This window comes from Macaca nemestrina, chromosome 19, assembly GCF_043159975.1.
Source record: "Macaca nemestrina isolate mMacNem1 chromosome 19, mMacNem.hap1, whole genome shotgun sequence".
NCBI classification, from domain to species: Eukaryota; Metazoa; Chordata; class Mammalia; order Primates; family Cercopithecidae; genus Macaca; species Macaca nemestrina.
The window spans coordinates 70,108,676-70,130,833 of NC_092143.1; the positions used below are offsets into that span (position 1 = coordinate 70,108,676).

Below are 22,158 nucleotides of genomic sequence, written 5' to 3' on the forward strand. Positions count from 1 at the left end.
CAGAATTCAAAAAGGAATTTATTAAGAAAACTGATCAACTGCCAGTAGTTCTTCTGGGCATGCTAAAAGCAGGTTACTATACAACTGAGCACGTTTTGATCAAAAAGGTATACTTCGTATACCTAGTATAGGGAACTCAAAGTTTTGTTGAATGGAAGAAATGAATAAACAAATAACAAAATAATCAATCATCTTTCTGAATATACTGAGGCAAAGATATTAGCAATATATATTTGGTGCATGGTTGAGTTCCCAAGAGGAATAATTTCCTAACTCATTTCATTATCACAAATCAGAGGAGCAGTGTGGCATAGTGGTGAAGAGCTCCCAGTCTGAAATCAAATTATCTGAGTTCAAATTCTGGCTCTAGCCACAACGGCTAGTGACTTCAGCAGATGACTTAACTTCTGTGCCTCAGTTCCCTCATCTGTAAAATGTGAGAAGAATCACAAATCCTATTTTATAGGGCCATTACAAAAATTAAATGAGTTAATATTTATAAAGGGCTTAGAAAGAGAATCTGGCACGTAACACATTATATAAGTGTTTGCTTAAAAAATAAGTACTTTCACTGCCACAAAATCGTTACCAAAATGGGGTACTTGAGAAAACTGAAAATTAACCTACTTTATACTCTGAGACAAGTCATCTTCTCATAATATGAGCAAAATTACTTCATTATCTAGGAAAGTTGTTTAAAATTGCCCAATATCTAAAGTAGTAGTCCTTATGTCACTGTAAATAGACATTCAAAATAATTAAACTGCTATGATATTAAATGCTAAAGACAAAAAGAATGTGAAGGACAAACTTCTGTAGGTGTGTAAGCTCAGAAAACTCATAATAGTTCTTATTGTTTCTTAAGAGGACATATTTGTATTACAAACAAAGTATAGTTGGTTTCTCTTGTGCATTCTTATGTGAGATCTTAAACTATATCTCCACAGATTTACTAGATTTCATGTTTTAATATTTTTTCTCTGATTAAAAAATTTTCAATATCAAAATCTATTGTGACTATGCTATTAAAATTCAAAACAAAAGTATTTTTACCTCTGAGTCACATACTATGTAACAGAGTTATAGACAGGTTAATGACTATCTCAATCTGTGTAAAGTATGCAATGATCATACCTAAAAGTTACTTCAGAAAATTAGAGAAACATGACAATGTAGAAGGGACAGAAAAAACACTACACATTTGAATATAAAGTAGAATTCATAATAAAATGCACTTGAATACTTGCATAATTTCTCAAAAGCATACTGGACCCTGTTTTTACCAAAGCATTATTACAAAAAATTAACTGAAATTGACAGTGAATTGTTTTAAGTAGCACTTCCAAGATATCGTTTACATACTATTTTCTTCTCCTTTAATGGTGTCTTTCCATCACCAATATACAGGTCCTACCTACCATTTCTATACATTTTCCATTCAAATACTATTCAATAAATTTTAAAAGCATGTATATGGCAACAACTAGCTCTAAAGATAACCCTACAAAATCCTTTCAGGCCGTTAGCTATGTAATATATCACCATCCATAACTTTTTATCAATCAAAAAATCAGGTTATAAAATATATTTTGGCAGCAGAGGGACTTCACTTGTTCCATAACTGTCTAAAGATTGTCTTGCTACTAGCCAGGGTAATTTTTTTCCTCTTTCCTTTTTTCTCTGCAGTGCTTCTAAGTATAGTGACAGTGCATCAGGCTTTCCTAGTCTCAGCGCAAGCTCAGTGAAAATCTGGGAAATGTAAGTGGAAACATGAGAGACCGCTTTATTTGGCAGTGCTTACCCCCCAAAAAAAAAAAGTGGGGGGCAGGACAAATGGCAAAGCAGTGTTTGGACCGCAGGATGAACAATCAATAGGCAGAAAGCAAGATTGAGGCTTCCTCAGCTTTTGGATCGACAATCGACAGCTGAGAGGCTATTTTTTGCTATGGTTGACTAAATATGGTCAGGGAAGAGAGAGGCACAAGAGAGCCTGTTTGCCTGGGAGTGCATGTTTCAAATGCTTAGCTGCCTATAAAGCTGTAGCAGTTTAGCCTGTGGTCACTGAGGAAGAATATAAGTTAGCCTTGTAGTGACCATGTGGAAGTCCTGACCTCGCTTGCAGACTTGACCTCTGGATGTGACAAGGTAGCTTCACTACAGATCTACTATTTAATCCTGGAAATTAAAAACCAAAAAAAAAAAAAAAAAAAAAAATCTAAAAGCAAGACAGATGCAGACTATTTCCTAAGAAGTCAGAAGAACCCAATGTATTCTGGAGGGCAAAGAAAAACAGGGTGAATGTTTACAGTTATTTGGGGGGAATAAGGTGTGTTTTGGGTTCTGGTTTTGTTTTTTTGTTTTTTTTTTTTGTCTTTTTTAGACTATAAAATTAACTTCTGCCAACTTTTTCCCCTCTTCTGAAGCATTTCATCTGACAAGCTAGGTTCATTTTCTTGGCCTTTGTAGCAACCTTTTTGATTGCTTAACTTTCCATACATAACTGTGCAAGAGTGTTATATGACATTCCAAATCAGATGGCCAACAATAATTCAATTTTATTGTAGAGTTTTTTTTGTTGGTGGGTTTTTTTTGTTTTTGTTTTTTTGTTTTTTTTTTGGTAAAGAGAAGAGGGGAGGAGAGGGAAAAGTAAGCTTGTTTTTTGTTTGCTCGTTTGTTTTTCAAATTTATCTTAAAAGGTGAGGTTCTGTGCTCACTGATACATCCCCTTCCTTCACCGGGCTCATGAAAAGAAATGCTGAATCAGCGAATAGAGTGAACGAACAATCAAGATGAGATGGCTGCTGCTGATGTGATTCTCTAGGTCATTACCTTTCTTCCTGCTGCAAATGCTGCATGACACTAAGCTTACAGGTAACAGAGCACCACAGGCCTGTACTTTTAAGGATGCTTATGACTTTCTGCATGCTTACCTATTATTGACTCGATATATGTTCTCATTGTTAAATTAAATTCTATCTAACCATAGCCTAATTTCACAATTCAAGTTGAGAGCTAACGCAGTGTAAAAAGGAATATTGTTCAAATACCATGGCAGTAACTTTTGATCTTAAAAATGTACAAATACATTACTGTCATTTACATTATTAAAGATTTAGTTGTTATTGTTTCAGATTAAGTGATGATTTTGCATCTCTAATAAGCCATATCCTGCTTCCAAAGTATACTTATTTTCTAAAACTATTAGCTTCTATTTCAACGTTTAGTCAACCAAAAAACTTGGCAGATCATAAAATACTTTTGAATGCTTACTATTAATTGGCCACAAAAATAAATCAGAACGTGCATGGTGTAATTCTAATGCTGCATTGCTGAAACTGCTGTAGTGCTGGGCTATCTACTGCCACATTCTGATTTGCTCTCTATAAGCTGCACTAGCTTTTTGTCACAAGCTGCAGAAATTCTACTATCCCTGCCCTTTTTTTTTCTCCTTTGCCAAATCTGAAAATTTCTTGAGGTTTTAAATTAACCTTCTAATACCATAATAACTGAAGGCTACTTACCAACTATAATTTCTTTTCATGCTAAATCATCAAGGTAAATAAAACCCAGGTGCTCATAGACTAAAACCTTTCAGTTCTTTGAAGTGATACTTTGTAAAAGTTGATGATTCTGACAGTTATCCTTTATACTAAAAAGATTAAAGAATCAAAACAACTTAAACTCACCAAAATTAGATATTTCTACATCTATTTGAATTTGTATTCAATGCATAATTGTATTTAACCCAAAGAGAAGCACCAAAGTGCAAAATTCAGGTAAGGAACTAATAAAAAAAGAATGACAAATTTTCAAATGATCATGAGTCCTTATCTGTGACCTTATAAAACACTAACAAAAATTCATAATCTTTTAATTTAAAAGTTCAATTCATCCACACTCATCCTGGTTTTTCTCCTTGTTGTTTCACCTTCCAGAGTCAATATCAGAAAGAGTTACTGGTTAATTTGTTAGGTTTTGAGTAAGATATCTAGTTTGTGTTAAAAAAAAAATTCAATTTAATTAATTACTATCTACCTGTAGGATCTAGAAGCAGACTACAAAAAAAGAAGAAATTCACCCTGAAGACTGAAGAAACACTAGGCTGATCTTAAGTTTCTGAAATACACTCTGTAACACTACACTGATTCTATGAATCTCTTGCAAAAAGAATCAAACCAGGACAAAGTTCAACAGATAACTGGTCAAATGTTTAGGAATGTCTATGTCCACCAAGAATATGGAACCGTTAATGCCATGCTTCAGGTAAACTTGTTACAAAATTTAGTCTTCGATAAATTAGTCTCTGCAAATGATTTACCATTGCTCTACATCAGTAAGCTGAATGTTTCACTAACAAATAAGAAAATAAAATATTTCATGTTTTTACAGCTAACAACTTAATACCTACTCAGAGTACATACTTCTTTATGTACCCATATGAACATACAATGCTATGGAATGTAAAGAAGTATGTATTTTTGGTAGGCAATAGACCACCAAAAGAGAATTAAACTGAGCTAAAAGAAGCTCTTGCTTCTTTCTACGTGAATGACCTTCATATGGTAAATTAACCTACTCATGAATAGATGACCTTTGGCAATACTAACACCAAAAAAAAAAAAAAGGTTATCTACTACTTATAGATAGAAACTATCCCTAAGGTTTTTATTTCATGAAGGAAAAGAAGATCCAGTGAAGTAGATTTCAATTATCATGAAACTCCTTTTAAATCATCTAAGTTTAAAACATACATCTTACATTTTTAAATTAAGTACTCTCATTATTAAAATTTGACTGCAAAAGGGAAAATAGTATTACTAGCACAAAAGAATGAGGAATATACATGACCTATTTTCTGTCTCCACAATTCAATCTTAACTTAAGTATATCTCATTAGTAGGGCTCACTGATTTGTATAGAAAAATAAGATACTAAGAGCTGGTTTCATTCACATGATAAGCTATTTCTTCTCATTTTGATAAATGTATAATCTATTAATATTAGAGGAATTTCTGACCAAAAGTTTTGTTGTTTTAAAAAGGCTTTCTTTTCTGACAGCTACAAATATAGTGGCCCTTGTCCTTCCTTCTCAAGTTTATCAGGGTCTTAATCCAATCTCTACTTCAAATGTGAAGTTAAAACTTAAAATTAATTAAAATGTAAGATTTAAGCATGAAAAATGACAAAATTCTGGCCCACAGCTGTAAGTCAGCAGGGCATATTGGTAATAGACTACCAAATATTTAAAATAAATTAATTTACTATCTGTATTATCTTTGAATTTGCTTTCTCCAAAGAGGGCATGTAAAATGAAAGCACTATAGTCAAGAACCAATTTATACAGATCGAATAACTGTTTTTGTTGGTACTATGCAATTACAATTCAACTTCTCTAAACATGATCAATCCATTGTTTAGAAATATCGAAATATTTTTATTTCATGCAGTTTGTAGATTTTTTTTTTAAATTCCAGATGCTCTTAGCAAAATTTATAAGCAGTACCTGTTTTACGCTACTAATGACAAAGTCAGAAAAAAAGAAAGAGTAGTATTCACATATTCTAACCATTTCTTACCAAAAGTATTATTTCAACTGAAATATTTACACATGTATAAAAAGCATATTTTAAATTTTTTGTATCAGAAATTAAATGGAAATGACTAAGTTTAACTATAGTTCATTTTCTCTCTGTTTAATAAGACAACTAGTTAATACAAAGATGATTTTCACTTTATCAGCAGATTACAATGAAAATGACTATTACACATGGCATCATATATGTTACTGCATGTTTATTGGAAATTATAAAAGGCACATAATTTTAAAATTCTGTATTTTCAAAGAAATTAGTTCAAAGCTTAGCCCTTTTGATCATCCACAAAACAGAATGGCAATGATTCATGTCTATTTGGTAAGTTTACCTGTACAGGTCCTAAATACCTAGAACTCAAAGTAGAGGCTCTTCTATAAAAATACTCAAAGAGTATTACTCATGTTTTATAATAAACAATTATATTAGTCATTCTATAGGTATACAAGTTGTTTAATAATCCTCAAACATCCCAGCAACTAAGAATCTCTTTGCTATAATATTAAAACTATATAAATAATCCTTAGAAAATAAAATGACAGGTTATTCATTTTTAAAAGTAAAATTATATACTGATTCTGGTGCTTCCAAGTTTAACTTATCTAAGAGTATTTTCAATCACTCTAAAATGTCACATCTATCACTTAGATCAGCTGTTCATTTTTAACTGAGTACATATTAAACTCTGGGCATCTGCTGACACTGGTATAACTCAAACATTTCAACTGTCTCCCTGACAGGGATAACAGATGCTGACATTATCAAATGCTGTACTATTTTTTTCCCATGGCCTCTCCTTGCCCCGATATGGCCAGTATATGAAACTGAACTGCCATCCAAAAGCACACTTGAGCAACTGGATCTGCTAAACAGCTTCCATATAACTAGTAAAAATAGAAGCCAGTGTCATTGCTATCTTCAGCACTGAAGTTCAGGCAGTTTAACACCTGTTTCACTTCTACTAGAATAAATGATGAAAAAGAATTATAGTTACATTAATTTCACCAGCAGTATGATACTTACCAACCAACAGACGCAGAATATACTTAGTACAAGAATCATTTGCATATTGCCAGAATTAGTGCTGACCTCCCAGTTTAGTTTAAAACAGTAACTGTAAAGAATATTTCTCTACTCCATATTTCTCTGAGAGCACTTAACTTTATAGGTAAATTATAATTTATCAAACTTTTATGCAAGAAGACACCCTGCCCAGGATATTGAAATCAACAGTAAAACCACATTATAACAAAATTTTACTCTGATTTTTCAAGTATTATTCACACGACAGATTTTAATACTTGTATTCATGGATTGTAACTAATCACCATGTATTACTAAGTCGATAATGAGAAGTAACTAGGCAATCTGTACCCAAAATGACAGAGAACTTAGTCAAGGAAACAGACCTTTAAGAGGGTTAAATTACTAACCTATGATTAGTAACACTACGTACGCAAAAACAAAGAAAAACTGGCATGTACGGTAGTTCCTTTCGACACAAGTCCAAGCAATACACTGAATACACATGTGATCTATTTATAACTCAAAGGGCAGAGGTACTTTCTTAAGGCCATTGATATTCCTACACCCATCAACAATTTGTATTAGCTCTCAACTATAATGCTAAAAGCAGCAGTGGCAGTAAAAGGGGGTGACTAACAGAACTCTTCCCCAACCTTTTAGCTTACCTACTTAAGTAATCTGGTTTACTGCCTAAAGATAAATGGAAAACATTACTCTAAAATACACCAAGGTCTATTTGTTCCTTTAAATACTATTGGTTTTGAAACAGCTTATAGTCTACATGTAAGAATTAAGCAAAGACTTTGGCTGTGGACAAGATTAGAAAAAGAAGCAAAGATGTTGAAAACAAAGATGTACATTGATCATTCCTTAATGCAGTAATGTGTTAAAAAGAAAAGACTTTTAAACCATTAAGCGCAGGAAAACAGTAGGAAAGTGACTTCAAAATGGAAAATTTGACATTCGGTGACTGAAGCATTGGTATGATAATTTCTAACACTTGTAGAAGGTCCATGACTGTAATTTTACGAACTGTTTTGGATTCCATACTAGCAGTACTACAATGCTTTGCTAGAGCTGGTAAAATGGAACCAAATCGCCTCTTCAATGGATTTGGTCCCCTTCAACCAGCTGTAGCTATGCATTGATTACCACGGGACTATGTTTTCATTTGTGAATATCAATTACTTGTCAACTAATTTCAACTTATTTACATTATTCAGACTGTGATTATAATCAAATAACTTGTTACTGTTAACTCTACCTGGAAAAGCTAGAATGGTTAAAGATGTTTATCAAAAGCTTATGAAAAATGTATGGATGACTTAAGGATTTCAAATAAAAATTTTACTTACTATCGTCTCTTGGTATTAAATTTCTTATCCTTCAGAAAAGAAAAGAACTGGCAATAAAATGTAGGTTATGCTTTATAATAACAATCAAAAAAAGAACTTCCTTCAAAGGAAGAAAGTATCTGGAAAGGTCACCTATAACCCACCTGAAAACACAATGGGATTGTACAGTGTGGTTTACATGGATGTATGCATATTTAAATTAAAGAAACATTATATAACACTCTAGAAATGTTCAGTCACTATCTTCCACAGTATTGGCCTTTAATTTTACCACTATTTACCTGAATGTTAGCAGGTAAGGTGAAAAAGATGATACTGTAGGATATCTTGAGGAAAGGCTTAAAACAGTATCTAGTTCTTCTGACCCTGAATCAAAGTTTTTTAGTCCTCAAAAAAGAAAGAAAATGCTAAGCATCACTACTTTTACTCATGAAATATTTCACCTCTTCATATTTGTTTTCACAGCTGTAAAATGAAGAACTCTGCTAGTAATAAATACTATGACTCTCCTCACTGTCTTCTTTGTCCCTTATAAAAAATACACACACAATATTCTCCTTCAGTGGGGATAAACTGAAGGAAAGAAAAAAAATGACAATTATTCAAACATCCATATAGTTTTCTTAATGATTGCAATAAGACTATAGATAATTTATTATTTAATTAACAGAGACAAACATTTCAGCAATTAATGAAGATTACTGAAGACAAGAATAGTTTAAAAACCCAGATGTTCACACATTCTCAACTCCAGACCACTCCTCCATTTCAAAATGAACATCATTCTCTAAAAGACTGTGGGCAAAAGGAGACATATCTAAATACATATCTTATCACTTCATTCAAGATCCTCTTCCTCCTATTAATTACATCTCAGTCACAGTAAGTACATTTGTGTATTACAAGGCATATGGTGTTTGACAATAGATGCATGAGCATACATTAGAGAAAACACACTCTAAGTATCCTATTACTGAATAGACTCAGCTATATTTTGTAGATAGCACTCAGCATGTTCACAGTTGTAAGGAAAGCATTAAACACCAAAATACAGTACAGCATATCAAATCTTCAAATAGTCAACAGAGTCGTGTTTACAGACCATATTTCAGAATTTAAAAAGTAAAAAAAGCATCACAACATTCTAGAGGGAAAACTATGAGTTGCTCATATATTCAGTAAGATTTTTTGTGGGAATTAGTAAGTAAATAAGAAACGCCTGTGAAATTATCTTAGTACCAACCTAAAAACAACATATATCACATCAGGTGATTCACTCATATTTTACTTTTCTTTTCACATTCAATTTCTATTCAAGAAAAATTTGTAAATACTATATAAACTTTATATTAATGTTATCTGTACTTCCAAAATACCTGATTATTTTTGCCAGCTCTGCAGAGAATACTGCTGACTAATTTATTTTCATGCCTGTGAGGGAGCTCTAAAAACTTAGCTAAAAATGCAGCATCTTTACAGAAAGTACCTAAGTAGCATGCTGATTATGCTACTCCAAAGAAATTCAGTTTTCACTTTTATCAGCAGAAATAATTTCTGCTCTTACTTTAAATCAGAAACTTTACCTGTATACTAAGAGATGATAAAAATGGCTAAACTCTAGATGAAAACATGCCTATAAATATTAACTATCAGAATAGACGAACAGCATTGTTCTTAGTTAAGATTTCTTAAAAAAACAAAACTACTATATTAAAACATGGTGTAATTTCTACTTAAAATGCTCCAAACTTTATAAAGCACAGCCAAAGTACTCAGGGTCTTATAGCGAAAATTTATATTCTCTTTCACAATTCTAAAAAACAATAAATGGCTTTATAACTCTTTTCCTCTTAATGTGTTTATTTCAGTTACTATCAAACTATGAGGAAACATCAAGATCAGCTTTGAAATCTAGACTCTATATTGATCTGCAGCTTTGAAATAGAGACTTCAAAGGACAATCTTCAAAAATACAGGGCATCTAGACACTTCATCAGGTTCTGGAAATAACAATGTGCTTTATCTGGTTTTCTTTTTTTTTTTTTTTTTTTTTTAAGAGACAGGGTCTTGCTATGTTGCTCAGGCTGTGCTACAGCACAGTGGCACGATCATACCTCACTGCAGTCTCAAACTCCTGGGCTTGAGCGATATTCTCGCCTCAGCCTCCCAAGTAGCTGAGACTAAAAGTCTGTGATGCCACACGCAGCTGATTCTCTTTTTTTTTGGATACAGAGTCTTGCTCTGGAACCCAGACTGGAGTGCAGTGGCGCAATCTCAGCTCACTGCAACCTCTGCCTCCTGGGTTCAAGTGATTCTCACATCTCAGCCTCCCGAGTAGCTGGAACTACAGGTGCACGCCACCATACCCAGCTAATTTTTGTTTTTTTAATAGAGCTAGTGTTTCACAATGTTGGCCAGGCTGGTCTCAAACTCCTAGCCTCAAGTGATCTGCCTCCCAAAGTGCTGGGATTATAGGCATGAGCCACCGCACCCAACCTAATTTTTTAATTTTTTAGAGTCAGGGTCTTGCTACATTGCCCAGGTTGATCTCAAGCTCCTGGCTTCAAGCAATCCTCCTGCCTCAGCCTCCTAAGTCGCTGGGATTACAGACGTAAATCACCACACCCAGTTGGTTTTCTATAGTATGAAGGCCAAAAAGATTGGTTGTTATTTTTAATTCCAAGTACACTAAAAATGGTTCCTTCTGTCTTCTGACATCACTGGTCAGTATAAGAGGAAAAACAACCTTAAGAAAAAGAAATTTGAGGGCCGGGCGCGGTGGCTCAAGCCTGTAATCCCAGCACTTTGGGAGGCCGAGGCGGGCGGATCACAAGGTCAGGAGATCGAGACCACAGTGAAACCCCGTCTCTACTAAAAATACAAAAAATTAGCCGGGCGCGGTGGCGGGCGCCAGTAGTCCCAGCTACTCAGGAGGCTGAGGCAGGAGAATGGCGGGAACCCGGGAGGCGGAGCTTGCAGTGAGCCGAAATCGTGCCACTGCACTCCAGCCTGGGCAACAGCGTGAGACTCCGTCTCAAAAAAAAAAAAAAAAAAAAGAAATTTGATATGAAAAAAAGAACTCAAAACATCTCAATTTGCAACTACAACTGGTAATATAAGTTGTGTCATCTTCTGATACTCTTCAGTGTCCAATTAAAATCACACTCTATCTGGCAATCTATAGTCACAACTACCTAAAAATGTCTTAAGGAAGTAGGAATAAAGAAGTCATGTAGCTTTACCTGAAGCACTACTTTGCTGAAGAATAAAAGCATTTTTTGTAAATGTCACCTGACACCAAATATCTGGTTGGAAGAGTTGCTGTTTTAAATTTTCAGGGGCACCCTCAAGATTTATGCAAGAATTGGAAAAAAAAAAAAAAAAGTAAATTTTCTCTTTCTTGTATAGGCTTAGCATTATTGAATATACTATGCCTACTCTCGATAAAAATGAAACCACTCAAAATATTTAAAAGATACTTGTTTCCTAAACACTTCAATTCTCAGTTTATCCTAAACTTCATGATTTCATATTCCCTCAATAAATCCTAAATTCCCTCAAAAAAATCTTTTTGACCATTCTAATCTGAAGTAATTGCTGTTTGAATTCCTAACACAGTTTCTCTACAGAATTCATTCCGTAACTGATCATATAACGTCTTGTGATATTCAACAGTGTCCTCACTGTCAAAGTAAGGCTAACATTTACTGAGTGCCTTGTATAGCCAGAGCCTATGTAGGATGAACAGATGAATATGAATGCCCACAATTTTAAAAGAAAGACAGAAATGCACACAGTAATAAACAGCACTAAGCTGAGTACAGTAAGTACAATAAATAAGAACACAGAACAAGGAAGTACAGAGCAAACAAAACAATTCCAATGATGACACAGGAGGTAGCTCTGGAAGAAAGATGGTTAAGATAAAGAGGTGGGATGGGGCACCCCAATCAAAGAAAATGCTCCAAAAAATAGAAGAAGAAAGCAGACAGCGTATTTTAGGAAAGGAGAATAGGTGAAGGGCAAGGCGGGCTGAGGCATTGGATTAGCAGGAGATAAAGTTAGACAGACTCAGGACACACAGAATATGGGTCTGAATGCCAAGCCAAAGTAGGTAAATTGTATTCTATGTTAATAAACAAAAACTGAAGTTGGGAAACAGGGGAAGAGAGCCATTTAGACCTATGCTTTCAGAATGGATAATTTGTAAATGTATAAAATTTAAATCAAGAATAAGACTGAAACCAAAGAAAAATATTAGAAGAATAGTATAATAGTCTAGGTAAATGTGGTGAGTACTTAATTGGGTCAGCAACAGTGGGAACAGAATGGAATGGATGGGAAGGACTGGTAGAATGAATAAAATTTTAAAACTAGTTGGAAGTTGATAATTGGTGAGAGAGCAAAGATAACTCTAAGCAATGAGGTAGCAAGAGGAATGAGGTACTGATACATTCACTGCCCATGTGTTTTGGTTTTGCTTCACAAACAGACCATAATACAGAAAAAGGTGATGTAAAGTGGTTTAACAGTTATGATTCTAAAGTCACCTAGACCTTGCTCAAGTTACAGCTGCTTCAGTAATCAGCTATGTGTTCTTGAATAATTAAATTCATCTCTATAAGCCTCATATTCTTCACATGTAAAATGAGGATATTAACACCTGCCTCAAAAAGCTGTTGAAAGGATTAAGTGAGATGATGCATGTGAAGCACTTTGCAGAGGCTGGCATGTGGTAAGTGCTATCATAATCTTCTGTTTGAAGGGCAGGGAAAATATGCTACTACTGTCTCCTTCACAATGCCAAAATCTGAAGTGTTCAAATGTTTGCAATTTGGAAAAAAAGTCAAGATGTGATCTAAAATATGATCATTCATTTCAGCCTACAATATATACCCACTGTTACAGTTACCAATAAGCAGTAGCAATAAAATCTTTTTGTTTTCTGTGGTCACCCTCTAGTGGTGATCCTAAGAAGCTTAAAATTCGCCAAAAAAAAAAAAAGGAAGCATGATATAAAAATACAATAAGGAACCAAAGAATAAATGTTCAGAATAGATAAAATTATCAAAATAAAAATCAAAGTGAACATTTTTCTTAGTCCAGATATACAGGTTTGACTCAAACATAAACAGAAGACATCTAATGCAGAATTTCCTAAAATGCTTAGAGTAAAGTTGCTCCAAAAAGTGAGTTAATGGAAATCTCTAAATTAAGCCAAGCTAAGCATTTTCCCATTCTGTGGGACACTGCAGATCCTTTATAAAGAATGTGATTCTCCAAAAGCAGTCTTTCTCAAATGTCAACCAGCAAATACTTTTTTCAGTAGAATACTATTGCTATAACAATGGATGAGGGGATAGCTACACTAGAAGTTTATATAACTAATTACATTATTAACAAGGAATTAGGTAACTTAATATTTATTTAGTCTTAAGTTTTAAAAAATAATTATCATGCAAATGGTAACATGAAATCAGAGGACACCCAGATAATCATTTTGAAGAAATATAAATCTCAAAATAAAATGCATTTTAATTAAATCTTTAGAAAGAAACCAGCATTCCTGATATTTTATATCCACATTTAATATAAACTTAAATAATCATTTCATAATACTTGTATTAGATTAACAATCAAATAATCATCATATAAAACTAAAGGCATAATTTTCACAAAACTTTAAAATGATTTAAAATACTAAATTAGCCAAAATTATTTCTTCATCAGTATCAGAAAAAGAGAATCAGCAGTAGGAAAATATTTTTGAATTTCACCTAAAATAGTAAGGGGTGACATACCTGGGATTTCCCCTTAGTGCAGCATGATGTAGAGCATTAAATCCATTATTGTTTGTGATGGTAACATCTGCTCCAGCTTCCAAAAGAACTGCTAGGATATCATCACGTTTCTTACTTATTGCATCATGAAGAGGGGTATCACCTTCAGAATCCTTTAAGTTTAAAGAAACTTCCATTAGTTCTTCAATTAATCATCCCATCTAATAGTAATACTTTTACCAAATGCTAAGCAAACAGAAACAGAGACCACCTCCAACAAATACCAATAAAAGAGCATTTTTTGTGGTAACTATAAAAATATAGGCAAAGGCCAGGCATGCTGGCTCATGTCCGTAACCCTAGCACTTTGGGAGGCTGAGGCGGGAAGATCACCTAAGGCCAGGAGTTCAACACCAACCTGGGCAACATATAGAGACTCTGTCCCTATAAAAAATTTTAAAAATTAGAGCCGGGCACAGTGGTATGCACCAATAGTCCTAGCTACTCAGGAGGCTGAGGCAGAAGAATGGCTTGACCCTAGGAGTTCAAGGCTCCAGTGAGCTGTGATCACGCCACGGTACTCCAGCCAGGGTGACAGAGCGAGACTCTATCTCCAAAAATATAAAAAACAAACATACAGGCAAGAAACACTGGCCACATTATAGTAAGGAAAATCATACTCAAATCTAGTTGGAAAACACAATAAGCATGTTGGAGGTTTTTTTGTTTTGTTTTTTGAGATCAAGTTTCGCTCTTTCACTCAGGCTGGAGTACAGTGGCGTGATCTCACCTCACTGCAACCTCCACCTTCTGGTTTCAAGTGATTCTCCTGCCTCAGCCTCCCGAGTAACTGGGATTACAGGCACCCACCACCACGCCCGGCTAATTTTTGTATTTTTAGTAGAGACGGGGTTTCACCATGTTGGTCAGGCTGGTCTCAGTACTCCTGACCTTGTGATCTGCCCACCTCAGCCTCCAACATTGCTGGGATTACAGGCATGAGCCACTTTGCCTGGCAAAGTTTTTTTTTTTTTAGAGACGGGGATCTCAGTATGTTGCCCATGCTGGTCTTGAACCCCCATGCTCAAGCGATCCTCCCACATGAATCTCACAAAGTGTTGGGATTACAGGCATGAGCCACTGTTCCCAGCACATGCTGAAGCTTTACCAAGAAAGAAAAGAAGTAGCCTCAAATATAACTAATGACAAAAGCTAACGAAGTGAAAAAGCTGCCCCCCAAATTAAGTAAGTTTAAAATGGCCTTAACTGTCATACCCTGAAATTCCACACCAAACCTACACCATAACAATGAATTGAAAGTCGGTGGTTTTTGACCTTGGCTGCTCATTAGTACCTGCAGGGATTGAGATCTTTTAAAATCTGTTGTACAGAGGGGGAAAAAAAAAAAAGAGAGAGAGAGAGAAAAAAATCTGATGTCCAGGCTGTTCACCATACAAAATCTCTAGAGGTGACAGTGAGGCATTAGTAATTTTTCGAAGCTTCATAGATGAACATATTTTGCAGTCACAGTTGAGAATCATTAATCTAAGCATTTTCAAAGGGCAGGAAAGTGGCTAGTTAGCCAAAGGTAAAACAATTGTAAATGAAAATTTAGCAATCTCAGTCTACCATTTTTTCAAGCTGACTACTTTTTACATTAATCAGTTGACTTAGCACTTAAGTTTTTATTCATTAGCAGTCATGTACATACATGAATAATTTAGATTTCATTCATTTCATAGTTTCACAGATGCTATTCTCAGTAATACATAATCTAGCCTACAGCATATACTACAGTTGCCAAATCCAGCTTGCCACTTGTTTTTTCTTTGTTTAATTCTTTTTTACTAGACATATTTCCTGCATGGTTTGTCTCCCCAGTCATTGTCCACAGGATTCTGAGAAGTTACAGGAATATGAAAGTGCAAACACCAGACCCAGCTTCATTTCCAACACTGTGGAAAGGGACTGTACATCATGGGGCAGAGCCCTATGCTTCCCTAAGCCATGAGGACAGAGCCTAGAAAAAATGATCTCCCAGGATATTACACGTTGGAGCCACCTGTTTTTGTAAATTAAGTTGTATTGGAACACGGCCACGCCCATTTATTTCTGTATTATCTATGGCTGCTTTCACTCTGCAATGAGAGTTAGATAGTTGTGGCAGACGCCAAATGAAAGCCTAAACTATTATCTGTGCCCATTACAGAAAAGGTTTGCTAATCCCAGGAATATATTCGTCCACCTACATAAAGAATTCCTGGCCGGGCACGGTGGCTCATGCCTGTAATCCCAGCACTTTGGGAGGCCAAGGCAGGCAGAGCACGAGGTCAGCAGATCCAGACCATCCTGGTTACCATGGTGAAACCCCGTCTCTACTAAAAAGTACAAAAAACTAGCCGGGCGTGGTGGTGGGCGCCTGTAGTCCCAGCTACTCAGGAGGCTGAGGCAGGAGAATGGTGTGAACCCAGGAGGCGGAACTTGTAGTGAGCCGAGATCACGCCATGGCACTCCAGCCTGGGCGACAGCGAGACTCCCTCTCAAAAAAAAAAAAAAAAATTAATTCCTGCCAGGCAAGATGGCTCACACTTGTAATCCCAGGACTTTGGGAGGTGGGAGCAGGAAGACTGCTTGAGCCCAGAAGTTTGAGACCAGCCTAGGCATTTCTACAAAAAAAATTATCCAGGCATGGCAACTCACACCTGTAGTCCCAGCTACTCAGGAGGCTGAGGTGGGCCCTGAAGGTCGAGACTGCAATGAGCCATGATCATGCCACTGAATTCCAGCCAAGAACCTGTCTAAAAAAAAAAAAAAAAAAAAAATTCCTAACCCAAGTTCAATCCAACCATCTACCTTCTACTCCTGTATCTCGTGGCACTAAAAGTCTGTAGTGTTCAACCTGAAATGGGCTTCTATCATGACTGGAACACCCTTCTCCAGGTCCCCAAGTCCTTATCACTCTTCTCAATTACTCTTTCTCTACCCGCCACCTCACACTCACACTTTCAACAGATGAACTTGTCTCCCGTTTCAGACAAAAAACGTTAGCAGGTATAAATCACCTCTCCTTACAGATTAACACTCCCCAATTCTCCCTCATCCTCCAATCCTGCCTCCCACTTACAAGGACATAGCCTAGATCCCAACAGTTCCAAAACAGTTGTACTTCAAAAACCTTAGTTTCTAATAATTATCTAGCTGAACAAAATCTATTCTTTCAGTTCTTCTCAAGCCCTCATTCCCACTACTACTTTATTTCTTCTCTGAGATCTATCCAATCCAGCAACCAATTCCTGGATGCTGTAAACTAAATTATCTAAACTATAAGCAGCTTACAATTCTAACCACTGCCCTACCTTTTAAAAAATCATTATTGAGTTTCCAATGGAAACAAATTATGCTTTACATATTCAAACAATGTTTCAGGGAACATTTGTATTTAAAAATAATATGTTATTTCAAGCCTATTTGGTTAAGATACCTAAAAATTGGCAAATTAGGGTCTGGTCCTATTTTACTTTGCTACAAAATTACTAAGTATAGAACTTTTAATTAAACAGGCACACAAAAGACAAGTTGCTTAGTAACCAAACTAAGTAGATAATGGACACAGACTACATTTTCCATATATTTGTGGTTTAATTTATCTGGTTATAGAACTGTAGCTGAGGATAATCATTTCTTAGGCAACCATTGCTTCAAAAATTAGATCCTACTGTAAATCAACTCTAAAATCCCATACATTTTCCAAAACAGAAAATGTCTGAAGATTACAATAATGACTATTCAAAGTCCCTAAGCTACAATAAAAAATACAATTCAAATAATTTAAATAGTTATGAAGTAACTATTATGAAATATAGCCTATTACACTTCTTTAAGCTGTTGAGGCTCACTGTCATGATCAATAAAGTTGAATTCATTCATAAGCTGACATTTTTACAAAGAAGTCCCCATTCTCCCTGCCCAATCTAAACCCAGTTTATTGGCATTTTCCTTAAAAAAACAAACAAACAAACAAAAAACTTTTTAAAAAAGAAATAGCTATCAATTTTGCAATATCTTATGCCTTTGGTATCATTTACTATGACCATGGCCATATGAGAACGATAACAAAGGAATGCTTACCATAGAACTTAATGTTTCCCTTTAATAGGATCCGAGCAATACCTGCAGGATGTATTTCTTTAAAGGTTTTACCTGGAGACTGGGATGACAGCCAAAGTCCAATAAAGTCTTCACAACTTGAAGATGACCTTTATTGACAGCAATATGAAGTGGTGTCTGTCGGCGCTTGTTTCGAGCATTCAGATCAGCACTACCTCGATGTAGTACTTCTATAACAGCACCTTCATCTCCAAAAGCTGCATGGTGAACTGCTCTATCACCATCTTTATCCTAATCATTAGCATTGAAATCTGAATTAGTGAATATTTTAGAAAGAAAAAAAAAAACTTGAAGCTGTAATAATACACCAAGAAGCAGATTAATTTGAGAAAAGGAAACATAAGTTGGAGCCAACAAAATAACTAGAACTTGACCAGGTGAGGTGGCTCATGCCTATAATCCCAGCACTTTGGGAGGACAAGGCAGAAGGATCACTTGAGGTCAAGTAAATTGTAAATTTGAGTAAGATTTCCAACAATACCAATCTGGGCAACATAGCAAGATTCTGTTTTGTAGAGACAGCCAGGCATGGTGGCACCCACCTGTAGTCCTAGCTACTTGGGAGGCTGACACAGAAGGATTGCTTGAGCCAAGGAGTTTCAAGTTACAGTGAGCTATGATCGCACCACTGCACTCCGACTGGGGTAACAGAGTAAGACCCTGTCTCTATAAAAAAAATTTTTTAAACCTAGAAACTGACTTGAACAGTGATTAACTCCCAAAGATAAATGATAAACTTAGATCATTTTTTATATATATATATATATATCAGACCAACAGTTATAGTATCACTCTTTCAGCACTCCTCATTTATCAGCCATGACAGTAAGCCAACATTTTTTGCCATTTAAAACTTTACAAAGACAGTTTTGTTGTTGTTGTTGTTGTTGTTTTAAAGAATCAGGGTCCTAGGCTGGGCACGGTGGCTCACACCTGTAATCCCAGCACTTTGGGAGGCCAAGGCAGGCGGATCACCTGAAGTCAGGAGTTCAAGACCAGCCTGGCCAACATGGAGAAACCCCGTCTCTACTAAAAATACAAAAATTAGCCAGACATGGTGGCACATGCCTGTAATCCCTGCTACCTGGGAGGCTGAGGCAGGAGAACTGCTTGAATCCGGGAGGTGGGGGTTGCAGTGAGCCAAGATCGAGCCACTGCACTCCAGCCTGAGCGACAGAGCAAGACTCCCTCTCAAAAAAAAAAAAAAAAAGAATCAGGGTCCTGTTCTGTCACCCAGGTTGGAATGCAGTGGCACAGTCATAGCTCACTGCAGCCTTGAACTCCTGGACTTAATAAATTCTCCAACTTCAGCCTCACGAAGTGCTGGGATCACAGGTGTGAGCTACTGTGCATGTCCTACAAAGACTTTTTAATGACATAAAAAGTAAACTAAGATGAGTTGTGTGATTAAAAAAAAAAAAGAATGCCAAACAATGTGATCTCAACTGGCTTTAATGGGGAGCAATTTACCAACACATTAAAACTGGTTAAGTGATGAGCATACACTTTTCTGTATATTCGAGAACAGAAAAAAAAAAAATTAAATACACCATTAAAAGATAAAAACAAAGCATAAACTCCCAAAATTCCATATATCAAAAATTTCAAAACTATTTCAGAAGAATCAAATCAATTTGCCTCACCTCCTATAACAGGCATATTTCTGAAGAAATGAGAAAGCAGGAAAGACCTAATTGCTTAAATTTTTTTTTAAAACTGAAAGAAAGTACTTTGGAAAGGGGGAAAACTGCCTGCACTATGCCATGAAGGTAGCATACATAGTTCATACCAAAAAGTACAAAAAGAAGTCTCACTGCCTTGCCAGAAGCAGATGGAAAAGGGTGTTAGGTATAAGGGTATTGCATTTATTCCAGTACTGCACTGCAAATTTTGACACCCACCAAGACCATCTGTCTGTCCCTGATACTGGTACTCTAAGACTTCCTCCATCCAGAGCAGTGGTTTCTGATTCCCAATACCACTGTGCCACCCTTGGTGGACTCCCTAGTTTTGCAAGGGGTTTGACAATCCATATGGCACCCAGGATTTTCTGAACTACTTTCAAAGATAACACAGATAAACACTGTTATGATTAAATGCACTTAAATAGTTCATTCAAAACAGTTACAGAACTCAAAGTAGATTTTGGTCTTTGCATATCTTCTCAAACAGGTATTAAAGGTAAAAGCACTCATGTAGGAATCCACGACAGTTTGACAATCACTTTGAAACGGTAGGGAACTACAACTCAGGGATATTTCTACCTTACTGACATTTCCAGCTGAATCAGTTTTTGTTACCTGTCAATTTTGAGAAAGGAACTGGCAAACAACCACATGCAAGATTTAAGATTCAACTCTTGTGCCTTTTCCCTGGCGGTCTTGTGGTTAGGATTTGGCACCTCTCTCAACTCTTGTGTCTCCGAGTAGCATTATATTTAAACATCCCAGAAAAACAAGTGTTTTAAAAAACAAAACAAAAATAAGATATATATGCATGTATATATAAATTAATCTCTCTAGTAACACATATAGTTCAGAATCCTAGAGTTAAGATCTTCCCAACTTCCAGTCTTTTTTTTTTTCTGTTACAGTTTTTAACCCTATTTTGTGATTTACCTTCCATTAAAAAAGGGAACATCAGGCCACTAACACTGTATGGTTGTTAGAAAATCCCTACTGAGGCCGGGCACAGTGGCTCAAGCCTGTAATCCCAGCACTTTGGGAGGCCGAGACGGGTGGATCACGAGGTCAGGAGATCGAGACCATCCTGGTTAACACGGTGAAACCCTGTCTCTACTAAAAAATACATTAAAAAAAAAAAAAAAACTAGCCGGGAACGGTGGCGGGCGCCTGTAGTCCCAGCTGCGCGGGAGGCTGAGGCAGGAGAATGGCGTAAACCTGGGAGGCAGAGCTTGCAGTGAGCTGAGATCCGGCCACTGCACTCCAGCCTAGGCGACAGAGCAAGACTCCGTCTCGAAAAAAAAAAAAAAAAAAAAAAAGAAAATCACTACTGAAACACTTAATGTAGGTTGTCAATAATTCACATAAAAATAAACACCAAAGAATTATAAAACCCTGATATGTTTGTCACAATGAAATAAATAAGAACAATTTTTAAATTATGGAAAATACACATGCATACTAGAAAATTACAATTAAATATAATTAAATTTACTTCCAGGTTTCTCTTCTAAATTAGAAAACTACAGTTATAATAAAACCTGAACTTGTAAGTTTTGTTGCTTTCTTCTGAATCCATCTTAAATACTCCAAATAAACCTAAAACACAGCTCATGTGCCTGTCCCTGTTACTAGTACCAAAAGAGAATTTTAAGGAACAAGGTTACAGCTAACCTCTATAAGATTATCTCAAAGAATTTCATAAAGAGGCCTCAAATTAAATCTAAAACTGATTGTGTTTCTTTCTATCCTCCTGCCCTATTCTCTACCCATTTTCCAAAACCTGCTCTTGTTTAATACTGCCTATCTTAGCCGATAGAACTATAGATCATATGGTCAACAAAATCAGCATCTGTAAGTCACAGTCAACTGCTTCCTCTCTGTGAGCCTCTATGTTCAATCATCAAACTCTACAGCTTTTTCTCCTCAATTTATGCTCAAATCTATTCTCTTTTCTCCAACTCTACCACAAACTAATTCAGGCCTTCATTCTTACTCACCTGGATGATTCCCACAACTCAACCTCCCTTCACTTTCTTATCCCAATCTATTCTTCACACCAAAGTCATAATTCTCTCTGTAAAACACAAATTTTATGTTTAAACCTCTTCAATGTCTCTCTACTATGTACAAAACAAATCTCTTTTGAGACCTACCTCTGTGAACCATTCCAGCCTCGCCTGCTGCCACAGTCCCCTCAGATCTCAGGCTCCAACTTGTCAACTTATGGGATCCTATGTATTTTCATATGCTACTCCCTAGACTTGGAATGCTCTTTGTCGTCACCCTCTTGGACTGGAAACTAGATATCTTATAAAACTCAGTTCAGGCATCACTTCTCCTGTGAAATTTCCCGATTCTCACAAAATTTATTATACCATTTCTCACACTATAGTGTAATTATTTGTTTGAAGTCTTTTTTAGCTGGCTGTGGGCTTCTTGGGGGCTATGACTGTGTCTTAGTCATCTTTATTTCCAGGAGCTAGCACAGTGCCTATTAACTAGTAAGAATAAAAATGGGTGTTGAATATAATCCTTAAATAACCATCATGTTTTT

The 22,158-nt window shown here is 35.9% G+C and overlaps 1 protein-coding gene, 1 long non-coding RNA gene and 1 other non-coding gene across 8 annotated transcripts in view; 1 reads left to right on the plus strand and 2 right to left on the minus strand.

Moving 5' to 3' along the window:
* The window catches only part of LOC105465553 (MIB E3 ubiquitin protein ligase 1), a 145,209-nt gene that overhangs the window by 48,304 nt on the left and 74,747 nt on the right, over positions 1 to 22,158 (minus strand). For both annotated transcript variants that reach the window (XM_024787704.2, XM_071085563.1), the window contains 2 exons: positions 17,953 to 18,150; positions 13,774 to 13,925 (listed from right to left, as the gene is read on the minus strand). In XM_024787704.2, coding sequence (XP_024643472.1) covers positions 13,774 to 13,925; positions 17,953 to 18,150 — 350 coding nt within the window. The remainder of the gene's footprint in view (positions 1 to 13,773; positions 13,926 to 17,952; positions 18,151 to 22,158) is intronic.
* Positions 1,814 to 10,002, plus strand: LOC105464830 (uncharacterized). Of its 5 annotated transcripts, none has more exons than XR_011617040.1 (3): positions 1,934 to 2,871; positions 4,042 to 8,854; positions 9,841 to 10,002. It is a non-coding gene; the product is annotated as an uncharacterized lncRNA (long non-coding RNA). The 5 variants fall into 5 exon arrangements; XR_011617042.1 differs by lacking the exon at positions 9,841 to 10,002 and having other exon boundaries at positions 1,935 to 2,326; positions 2,697 to 2,871; positions 4,042 to 7,972; XR_011617041.1 differs by lacking the exon at positions 9,841 to 10,002 and having other exon boundaries at positions 1,937 to 2,294; positions 2,697 to 2,871; positions 4,042 to 7,972.
* On the minus strand, positions 15,604 to 15,808 carry LOC112423829 (small nucleolar RNA SNORA73 family). Its single transcript, XR_003014386.1, has one exon. It is a non-coding gene; the product is annotated as a small nucleolar RNA SNORA73 family (small nucleolar RNA).